The following is an 11,908-nucleotide window of genomic DNA, read 5'->3' on the forward strand; positions in this document are numbered from 1 at the left end:
CTGTAATTCGATTTGTGGCACTTTCTGTTTAATCAGTTGATTTTTTCTGACAGAAGCCTCTGTAAATTTGATTTTGGCTAACTTGTAGGCCTGTAAGGAAACGAGGGAATCTTCTAAAACACGAGAGAAAATTGCTTCAATAACGCATGTCTCTCCTTCTCAACCAAGGTCTTGCTGGACTTTAATTGCAGTTGCGGCCTGCATAATATATTTTAACACTAGATCATCACGTTTTGGTTTAAATTTGATCTGTCCTTCAGACCATTATTGCATGCTAGTGACATTGTCATTCTGGCCTTCTTCACAGTTTAAAACGTTGAAGTTTGATATTAAATTTATCAATTTTCCGATATTTCTCTGTCGTTTTGTGTCAGAAGTGCCTCACGTTTTTCGAGGTAATAAAACCACTAAAGGTTATTACTACGCTGTCCTATAATTTCTCCATGACAGTCAGTATTGCCGCAAGTTTCGATTTTAGCAAAAGGTGCTGCTATAAAAAACAATCCGACAAAAATAACGGTTAAAAAAGTTGCACAAATGAGACATTTTCCAGTTTGTCAGAGAAAGTAAGAATAGATTGTTTAAGTTACTTTAGGAAATTTAAAAATCTTCTAAATAAATTGTCGCGTAAAAGCTTATAGGTAAACAGTGTATATAGAGAATCTTGTTGGCTATATACCCCAGTCGTTGTATTTTATTTCTTTGTGCAAAATGCCTTTTTGTAAGGTGCCGAGTCCAACAAAACATTAATTTGTTTTTTCAGTAAATCGTCGTGTGGTTTAAGAGCTTCTTGTACGTCACGAATAGGGGATTAATACGTAAAAAATACAAGGAATATGGGCCCACCGCACTGTATTTTTAAAACACCCAATTCCCAGAATTCTGAACAAAGTACAAAGATAGTGTATCTATGTTTTTGTAATATATCTCTAAAATGTTTTGACACATTGCCGTGCATAAATTTTATCCCATATTACATATTCGTACTTTTTTAATTACTAACGCTCTTTTAGAGTTTTGAGAATACGGTTATATAATTCTGTAAAATTATTTTACTACCACCAAACAGGACAATAAAAGCGAATTAAACATGAACCATCTTATCCTAACCTTTCCTATATTTCTTATATTGTTTTATAAGTCAATGTTCCACTATAATTATTCACGATAATGGGAATCATACACGCACTACTATACGGGAATAATCAATATTTGTGCTTTCGTTGCTTTTCCTCGGCTATTCAATTCTCCTAGCCATCTTCGTTGACTTGAATCATCTGTGTTTATTGCTATCAAGGTCCCACATAAAAGTGAACGCTGGTCCCTGTGTATTTACATAGCAATTTATACGATGTTGTGCCGTACCGACGCCGGTAGAGAACTGATCACTTCCATAAATCATGCTAGGTATTAGCACTGGTCGGTTACCTACATATACAGTTAAACAATCCGTACAAAATACTGGCACGCTGCTTGTATAAGTGTTTTGATCAGAGATACTTCAGTGTGTTTGCTGTTTTTGCATGCATGAGCTTTTTAGTTATCTGGTTTTCGCTATAGGCATGACTTATACTTATTTCTGACATGGCGAACAGTGGTTTTTGAAAAATATGGTTTGCAATGGGGAAATATGTATTGTGTATCCAAAATAACGTGTAAAAACAAAAACAAATGAAGTGTAACAACAAAAACATCGCTGTAATCACCCACAACAAGTTTTATGAAGTTTGTTGTAGCAACGTGTCCAACACAGACAGTTGCTCTATGACGTCACATGCAGGGTCCAGGTCAGACTGACATACTTGCCTGGGCTTGTTTGTAATACTCAAGTACGTCCATTTAAGTTTTATGGTTTTGTTTGGTACCGGCTAATGTTTAAACATGTCGAAGATCTCTGTACACACAGGCGCTAAGGAATTGTTTTGTATCTCGCGCGTTTGAGCACAAGGACAGCAGTGAGATAGTCACATTTAAATATAAAATGCAACCGCACAGGTTAAGCCAATGTGTAGGTAGATAATGCATATACGTTGTGACGTTAAACGGTGGCCTGATTATTGTGGTAAGACATAAATAGCATCCATTTATCTAAAACCACTTTCGGTTCATTTTTAACATTCCACTGCAGCCAGAATGCTATGCGTAATTAAACAAAATGTCAGTTTGGGTATATTAACCGCATTGGAAGTGGAATTTGCATTAGAAACCATTCTTGCTAGAAAACACAAAATGTAAAACAAATGTCACAGAGCAACGTAATGCGGCAACCCTTTTCCTAGGAAAATATGAGTATGCGAAGATGACTTATTAGAATGCATTAATCAAGCTGTCGGTTCCAAACCTCTAAGCGTGGAGGTGTAATTCAAGTAAATGTGTTTCCACGTATAGAAACATATTACCCTCGCAGAGTTCACTTAGTTTCAACTTCCAACACTGCTGGCTAGTTGCAGACCACGTGACAGCGAGGTAAATAAAACGGCCACGACCGATCCTCGTCATTTCATAGCTCGCTTTCACCTGCGCCTGCTACACAAGCAAATACATTCAAGCAGTTTAGGTTACAAAATCAAAAGGAAGTCGTTTGGTTGAGAGTTAGGGAGACTGAATTGGGAATTGTATGGTTTTTGTACTTTTGATACTTTACTTAGCATTAGTTTTATGTTTTACAACAGACACGTGGACGCTTACAAGGTTTTACCGTTTAATAGTAAACAAATGACGACTCGTTGAGCGTTGTTAATTCTTAAAATACTAAGAAACATATGAAAACATGTACTACCGGTATTTATCTTACTCGCGGTACTATAGTACAGTGTATGAAATGTAACTTTTAGGTTAAAGAGACATGCTTCGTTTCAATTGTTTACGGAGCTAACTTTTACAACGCAGTTTGAATAAGTCTATAATCATATATTTGTCTATTGTATGTGGCGGCAACTAGGCTTACCGTATATAGAAACAATGTCGTTGTCATTTTATCGGGATAGTAATGGTTTAATGTCACGAAATGTCGTTTAGCAAGTATTTTAACATGTGAAAAATAGCGTTAAGTTTTTGCGGCAAACTATTTTTCTTCCAGTTTCTGCAGAAGGGAACATGCAAGATGTAAATAGCGATAAAGAAAATCTTGGAACCTCAGACGTACCACTTTACTTTGATAACAAAGCTATTATGTGGCTTGTCAAGAGTTGTATACGTAGTACGGTCCCTAAGGTAACATTGGCATATTCCAATACAGGAACAATAGTTCCTACTATTGAAACTACAAACTAGGTTTTCAGCTGAGCGTAACGAGAAAACGCGCTTACATTATACTTGCTTTCTTGTGCGTAGTAGAAGATACCTACGCTACTGTTATGTAGTAAAATACGTCTCATCTTCGGACATAGGTCGCGCCGAGGTACATTGGACATTCGGAATGATGAATGGGGTGACAGGGTAATGTTCTGTGCGACGCTTGTGATGGTATTTGATACGCTGTCAGTCAAAATCTAATGCTAGAGTTTTTCGTATGCCGTGAGACCAATAATATAGCTTGGAGGTATAGGGCAGAGGTTTGATTATATATACGTTTTTGGGATATAGCGCAGTGTTGGATGGGTGTCAAGTCAGGATTCCGTTTTGGACGAGTTTAATATATTGATGGATGAGAAACGGTATAACCAATTTACTTTGGACACTTAAACTTAAGTTAAAATCAATATCATTGTGTCATGTGTCGAAATTAACGTATTTTTCGACAAAATGCTTCACCTCGTCTCATCAAAGGAGGAAACAGTACGTTTTGCAGCAGCAACAAAAACATTTTTGTCTCTAACATAGACATGGATGATTGCGCAACTGCAGTCTGCGCTGCAAAAACGGGGGTGGACAGGCTATAAGACAAAAACGTCGCTTTAACGTACCCTAACTACAAATATGTGTCACGCTAGCTTGCGGGAGGCGTCTTTCAATGCGTATTTTAATTCCATTTATTTCAACCTTAAGTCGTTGTGATTTCGGCGTTCCGTGGTATAACATTGCTATACGGTTTGTATTATTTTAGCTCTAGATTTTTTCGCGTATTAAGTAGCATTTAAGTTCGGAAGAAAAGTTTGTTTTGATAAGGAGCAAAGCTTAACTTCGGTTCTATTTGTTCACGTGTTTAGTCCGGTTCTCTCACTGACAAAAAAACGCGAACAGAGAAAACTTACTGCATACAACATAACTACTAAGAACTGGGCAAAAGGCACGCATGTTAAAAAGCTGTAGGTCAGATGTTACAAATGTAGTGAATGGAATTCAGAAACACAGAAAACTTATCTAACGTTGTATCTGTAAATAAACAGTTCATTTATTACACGGTATCGCCGCTTGTGAAGAAAACAAATATTGAATCTGTTGTCCAGCGCAGTGTTGACCAATCTTGGTACATGTTTCCACTGCGGTGTTGTAAAATAAAAAGTGGGCATCACTTGGAAGTCAGGTTATTTATATTTTCTTTGATTCTCGTGAACTCAAAGTATGTGCGTCATGACATTAACGTAATAAAGTCTGTGGTTTAAACAAGTCGATAATGTTTACATTTAAATTTGTTAAATCTAAATACCGGAATATTGGAAATATTTATCAAGCAGGTGGTACGTTTTTTTCTACTGTGCGTTTTTTTTTAAGAGTGTTCAACAAAATTTATAAAAACATTTGATTTGCGCCTCCGAATAAGACGTTCGGACGTTGTTACGTAAAGTCACTTTGCCGCAAGTGTGGTACTAAATTTCCAATGTTATACATTTTATAAAAAAAACAGTATTTTATAGAAACAATAAACAGTATCGTTTCAAGAGCTGCTTAAATGGTAAAGCTACATAGACAGTTTTACAACAACACCTAAGCACAGTGTGAGTGGGAATATAACTTCATCAATCTTTATAACTTACAGCAGTCTGCCTGTCACTTAATAGTACTTCACTGAGTATGTTTCCACTGTAAAAACACTTTGCTCTTGTTTTGAAGTACGGACAGAATGTTTTGCTTTGTACTACAGTTAGACTTTTCACGTCATCAGCATGTCGTTGTTGTTCAATGCGTCGTGGGGCGATATAATTTGTAAAGCAGTTGAAAAGTTATACAGTTATTGTCGTGTTTTTAATCATTATCACGTAGAAAGGTTGTAAGGTGCAGCGACCACTAATGTGAAATAGGAAAAATGTATTAAGTTCGTGCGTGGGTTTTCACTAGTTCTAGCTCCCTTTAATTGTTTGGTAATGAGGCAAAACGTAATGTGAGAGTCCGTTCTACGCCATGTGTAATGTTACTTGTCAGCCAGCTATAAAGCATTTAAATTGAGCCCCGATATAGAACATCATTAGCTTGCTCTTTTCAGGAAGTACTGGAACACGTAACAACGCTGTCAAACGACGTCATGCCCCATTATCCCCCGCGTGTTTTTCACTTTAAGCCATTACTAGGACAACAAATATATGCTTTGTTACGTCAGTGACGTTCCATGGACACGTAAAGGGTGACAAGGGACTTATTTCCTTAGGAGAATTGACCCTGAGTTAGAAAATTTACAGTGGGTGACAGGTATACCCACTTCGTCTGGAGAATGGTACCCTGCATTAAACTTGTTATAAATTATTCAAATATTTAACGCTTTTTCTTAAGTCCAATTATGTCGGTCGAGGGGTGGAGGGTCTAAATCAAAAATCGTTAAGCTTCAACGAAAGCGTTGTGGCGATTCGGCTTTTACCGAAATTCGGCAAGATTTACTATTCGATTTTCCTTCACACCTATTAGCGCCCTCGGGAGCTTTCATTCGCACGTCAAAGCACTGTGACGTCATAATAGACTAGGATCATAGGCACTGCCACAGTACCCGAAGTATGTCGCCCTAATGCAATTATCGGTCATTGCCTGTCCCACAAGGTTCTCTAACGACGGCAGATTACTAGAAGCTTATATGGCTCAATATGGAGTCCCGAGCGACCAGCAGAAGACCGCTTCAAAACACCCAAGCATGCAGCAACAAATCCCCAATAAGCCTTTCTCTATTTACAACTCGTCTTGATAACAAAACATCGCCCCTTCAAACAATCCTTTTTTAAGAGGTGAATTTCCGACAGGTCTTCTTGACCCGTTTAAACGGCGAGTATACTTGAAATTTCAATCGTTAATTCCGCACCTCGGAAATGCGATTTCGCCGAATCTATGTTTCCGATCAATATCGGCATAGTGCGTGGAATCGAATACAAAACAACGTCGTTTACAATACACGTCAGTGCGTTTTGCTGTGAGAGCGTAACGAGTGACATTGGAGTGGAACCTTATGGTATTGTCTGTAATTGCCAGCAAGGGATTTCAAGTGCTTGCTATGTTATGCAGATAAGTACACGGTATTAATGTGTACGCAGTTTAAACTAACTGTAGAGAAATTTTAGTTTGTAGTATATTGCTTTCAAGAACAATCGGTTAGACTTAAAGGGTTGCAAGTTTTATTATAGAACCTACAAGTTCCTTTTTTACTGTAAATGTCAAAGGCAAGAATACGTTATTTGTTACATCTGCACGTTTAGTAATATGTAAACACAACTGTGCATAAACATATTGTATATGTTGTAGTATTGCCGTCACGATTGCTTTTCTGACGATTTTAGCAGGGTTTTAATTAATAGTATAGCTGCGTCATACGGGTAGAGTGTCGCGCACTATCTAACGATCGAAACTTGATATAGTAAACCACTGCCTTCTCTGTGGTTACCGCTCATCGAATTTGCATTGGGCTGGAATTGCAATCTGACGTCACATCTCTGTCGTAGTGTCATTTACACGTGTATGTGTTTTAGATGCCAAACTTATTGCGCCCTTGAACTTAGATACGTCCTATGCAGTAACGGTGTCGAAAATAGCACAGAACTTTACAATAGGTGTTTAGCGTTGTCATCATAACAAAGTACAGGCATGAAAGCTTATTGTAAAGACTGTGTACTTAGTAAGGCGGAACACATCTATTGCTAAAAGCTTTGCGTTTAGGAGCACGTAAGCGACTATTTTTTATATTTTGTATTATCATAATCATTTTCAAATATGGTCCTAAAGTGATTTCCGCAGTTTTAATAATTAATTTGTATAAGACCATTGTGGGTTAAAGGAGAATTTTGTTTTGGCATGAAATTGCTTTTTTTTCAAGTTAAACCGGCGAACTGTTTACCACTATATAATGCAATACCAACGCCTCGCTGTGCGCAACGACTACGTCTTAGCTGTTCCGGTAAAAAGTCATGAATAGGGGTGGTGGCACGCGGATTTGACCTGGCTAATTCTTCTCGAACGTGCCTCTTCTTAAAAAATATACCCACGGGACCGTTACAAAAACCCCGCGCGCAATAATGCAGCTTAGGCGAGCTCAGAGGTGGATAACGTAGGCATTTTAAATGCACCGACGGTTGTTGTCGTCACAGATATGACGTGAATGTATATAGCCCATGGAACTTGATATGTTGACCGTAACGGAGATAACGCATCATATATCGCTTTCTCTGTAAATACGTTGCACTGACCGGGAATATGAAACAGAACAGAAACCAAGGGCCTGTTTTGTATTTTTAGTATAATGATTTGGTGGTAGGAATTAGTCATTGGTTTTACCAGAACCCGTCGTTCAATATTGCTCGATAATTCGACGAGCTATACCAGCAGTTACAAGAAAGCTCAGCTAAATACCGTCGGATGTTAGCTTTCGATCATTTAAGCAAACAACTCGATTTATTCTATTTGTATGAAGGAGCAGTGACCTAGTGTAAATATAGACGCTCTATTGAAGACATGGGTAAAAAGACTTTTTATTGACTTGAAAGCGCAGGTTTTTATTCTCCGTGTCGGATTTAACAGAACGTAGAAAGGATTTTCGTATTGATGGGGTCAACAATCAATAGTGTAATGCTAATTGCAGCGAAGGCTTGCGTTGTAAATCTTTACCTTGTAAACCAAAGTACTTATCCGCGAGAAAAGATTTACCGCAACTTTTTTTTCAGATAAATTATTTATGTAATGGTGAAACCGCATAATGCAAGACATAGAAGACGTTTACTAATTTGATCAAACAGTATACCAGCAGAAAAGGAACGAATTTGAATAAAATGTCAACCTTCATGCACAGAAGCCTGTCACGACAAATCAGCAACAAACAAGGATCTCAATGCTCATGTTCAAGACAGGCAGGGGAGCGAATTGAAGGACACGGAAAGAAGTTTCCTTTCAACATTACCTTTATCTCAATTCTAATTTGCTTGTTATCTGCAACGAGTGCAGAGGCAGGGAATACAACTGCAACGATAATGCAGATTAACTTCACGACTGAAGAGCTGCCAAACGTTACCGAGCTATTCCCTAACCACGAGAATGAGGTCAGCGGATCAAACATTGTTTATAAAGTGGGTCTTTCCATACTGCTTGGGAGCATATGCGTTGTGACAGTGCTTGGTAACTTGATGGTCATTTTTACCGCCACTATATTCAGAAAGCTTCGAACTATCCCGAACATGTTTATTATAAGCCTCGCGTCCGCAGACTTGGTAATGGGCATTATCGTACTGCCAATGTGGAGCCAATATGTTATCGGGGACTTTAAATGGGGGTTAGGCTTCTTTTGGTGCGACGTGTGGACTTCTATTGACGTGCTGAGCGTAACGGCAAGCATTGGAACTTTATGTGCAATATCCCTCGACCGTTTCGTAGCTATTACGATGCCGTTTGAATATGCAACAAAGATGACTCGGCTCAGAGCAAGATTCATCATAGGTAATGTCCATATATAACACAATTTTACAATTTCTGTGTTTTAAACATACAGACAGATTTTAGGATTTCAATGTTAAAACAAAGCATTAAAACGTAATATAAGTAAAATACCATATCTATAGGGTGGGGGAAGATGGAACATCTTTTCATTTTATTTTTGCGTCTCATTTGGTAGTAAACAAAACATTTACAGAATTATAAAACCGTATCCTCATGACTTCCATGGATGTTAAATGTTTAAAAATCGATGTGTGCAAAATGTGTCCCATATTACCCCACAGTACTATATCTTAAACAGTCTTTTACAAAAAAGATTTTTTTCCTAACTTTTCTCGTTTTAGGTTTTATATGGATTGTTTCTGCCACGGTCGCTTTCGTTCCAATTAATCTCGGTTGGTGGAAAACAAACAAACCCGAAGACTGGGAATGTTACGAAAGCGCAACATGTTGCGAGTTTCGACCTAACATGATATATGCTGTGGTATCGTCCTGCATATCGTTCTACATACCACTCACTATAATGATATGTGCGTACAGCGTCGTATTTAAAAGTAAGTAAATAGTTTTTTGGATTCTATATAGTTCTTAATGGGTCTGTATAGTTTTCTGCCCCTTTTGAGATTTTTCATCATTGTTTCGTCCACTACAGTTGCAATACAAAAGCGAGGCGAAATTCGTAACAGAAGAGGTGTCTTTAGACGAGCTTCGATGCCTGGTAGCAAAAGTTTGCTTTGGGGAAAGCGAGAACACAGAGCTGTGTTTACAATGGGAATTATAATGGGCACGTTCGTGGTCTGTTGGCTGCCATTTTTCATCGTGAACATAGCACAGGTAAGTCAGTTGTAAACACCACAACGCTTAATACTTGTTTTGTGATGATGAAGATAAAGTATAGTGTTCCACGAATAAGCTGCTTTATATTAATTATTAAACGAAGAATTCTTTAATTTCGACGTATACTTATCCATGACAACTAACACCACAACTTTACCATATAGGTGTTTTGCCAATGTATTGGCGCCACTCCATTTCTCATGGTGAACTGCCTGGGTTACATCAACAGCTTTTTCAACCCGATCATTTACTGTCACAGCATGGAGTTCCGAAGAGCATTCAAGAGGGTTTTAATGTGTGGATTGTGTCGAGACGGTTAGTCTGCTTATACGTGCACATAATTTATAACACTTATCTTGACATTATCACTCGTACTGTAAGGTCAAGTGTAATGGAGAATCACCTGAACAAATATGTTTTCTTAATTACCATGCTCTTATAGCGTGTATATACTCTAGTACCATTTAAAATCAAAACGTTCATCTTACATAGGTTTCCAGCAAACCAGCAGAGCTTCGTTGTCAATCTCTTACGTATCAAGCTCGAGATCAAGTGTAAGAACCGAAAGCAGCTTATTTCAGCTTACCAGTTTCCTCTTATCCGGTGGTAACTCTGCTAAACGAAGAGCGAGCAGGCTAAGCAACGTTAGCGGACGGAGCAATCGAACGTCGCCGGAAAACGGCCGGGATTCTCCAGCTTGTAACAGCAATTCACAGTTGGGAGAGCCGCGAACACTGGTGTACGGGTTTCGGTCTAGCACCTGCAGGCGGATGGATTCAGATACAACTTCCAGTTCGACGAACTCGGTTGGTACCGCGTCAAACGGCTCGAGGCCGCTACCGATTGTTGAAAAAAGATCAACGTCCATCCTGAACGGCTTTGGGAGGGGTGAGCTGCATCCACAGCAGAACACACGTCTTTGTATTAATGGCCACCATAGAAAAAGACCAAGCAGCGCCTACAGAGAACTAACGCCAGACGTTTGTAAGAGGTTTCAGCGGAAATCGTCATCTCTTCATGATCTAGATGGTATAGTAGTAGCCTCGATAGAAACTGTTCCTCAGACAAAAGAAACAGATCAATTACTTCTTAACGCCTCTTGTGACTCGGATGCTTCAGTACAGCAGACGAACAAAACCGATACTGAAAATACAACGCTGAACCTCAATGACAGGTAGCTCAACGTGTCACATGCACATGCTACTCTCTGATAACTATTTAGCTTCACTGTTACAAAAAGTGTTGCTGTAACGTATTGTGAAGTCGTAAACAGCATTATCCAGATACCCAAACCGTTTATTAAATCCCCCACCTTATGAATGTTAATGGCGTTTGGGATACTAAATTATCAAAGTTTCCTATTTAAACACGCACCCAAACAGCGGCCATAGACAGAACTTCTTGTCATAACGAAGGTCATAAATCCATGAACAAATATTATTAGCGACAGGTCAAAATTAAAGGCAACATTACTTCAATTTCCTGAAAATCTTACTCACGGTTTGTTTCGCGGTTATGCGTCCCATTATAGTTTGATTTACGATTTACAAAGGTAGAAAAAATATCACTGTGCTCTCCTATTGCGCCGACACTCGTTTATAGCAAATATTTTGGTTCGAAGATTCTGTGGTTACTTTGTTTTTCTTGTCCGTTATTCCAAAAGATACCGATATTTCACAAAAGACCAGTTTTGTTTAGCTTTCTGATTAAGATCACACGTTTCTATAGCGACACACCCCCTGAGTTCCAAAATTGGTCTTAAATTAAGAGGGGTAGACGCGAAATTTCAACGGGCTAATCCAACAAAATACCTTGCATTGTGTTATTGTTGGTATAAACGTGACTCCCGCTGTATCAACGCAACGTCAAGGTTGAATTAACTAAATCTATCATGGTAACAAATAAAGAGCTGGTTTGAAAAGCCACCTAAAACTCATTTCACTTCGCATATCGTTCGCAATATCCACTTTGTAGCTTAAACCAACATTAACGCGTCCGGTGTCTTTTCTGACATTGTTTTTTAAAAGAACCAATGTTGAAAGAAACTTTGTGGATTCTGTGTATTTAACGTCTCAGGTTTCCGCGGCCGCTAAAATGCTTTGGCCGCTAAAATGCTTTGCAGAATATAACATTTGGTTTACACAGCTGATACACTATTTCATTTTATTCATTGTCTTGTTATATTTTTTCCGTATTCCTTACATGTTGCACAGTTCTTATATTGCACTCGCACCAGATCAACATAAGTTTGTTTGTTTTTTAAAGCGCCCACCGTTCAAAAACTAAATTTCAGTAA

The 11,908-nt window shown here is 38.4% G+C and overlaps 1 protein-coding gene across 1 annotated transcript; it reads left to right on the forward strand.

Annotated features, from left to right (window-relative positions):
* The first annotated feature begins 6,189 nt into the window (after positions 1–6,189).
* Positions 6,190–11,899, forward strand: LOC100177102 (beta-2 adrenergic receptor-like). The gene is made up of 5 exons (XM_002122887.5): positions 6,190–8,778; positions 9,120–9,329; positions 9,428–9,609; positions 9,777–9,927; positions 10,105–11,899. The coding sequence occupies exons 1-5, from the start codon at positions 8,118–8,120 to the stop codon at positions 10,788–10,790; spliced, it is 1,890 nt and encodes a 629-aa protein (XP_002122923.1). The 5' UTR covers positions 6,190–8,117; the 3' UTR covers positions 10,791–11,899.
* The last annotated feature ends 9 nt before the right edge of the window (positions 11,900–11,908 follow it).

The sequence above is a fragment of the Ciona intestinalis genome, chromosome 8 (assembly GCF_000224145.3).
Source record: "Ciona intestinalis chromosome 8, KH, whole genome shotgun sequence".
Lineage (NCBI taxonomy): Eukaryota > Metazoa > Chordata > Ascidiacea > Phlebobranchia > Cionidae > Ciona > Ciona intestinalis.

Coding starts and splice junctions, on each gene's coding strand:
- LOC100177102 (XM_002122887.5), top strand. CDS start 8,118: ATGTCAACCTTCATGCACAGAAGCCTGTCACGACAAATCAGCAACAAA. Junction 9,330..9,427: donor GTACAGCGTCGTATTTAAAA/GTAAGTAAATAG, acceptor CGTCCACTACAG/TTGCAATACAAAAGCGAGGC. Junction 9,928..10,104: donor GTGTGGATTGTGTCGAGACG/GTTAGTCTGCTT, acceptor CATCTTACATAG/GTTTCCAGCAAACCAGCAGA.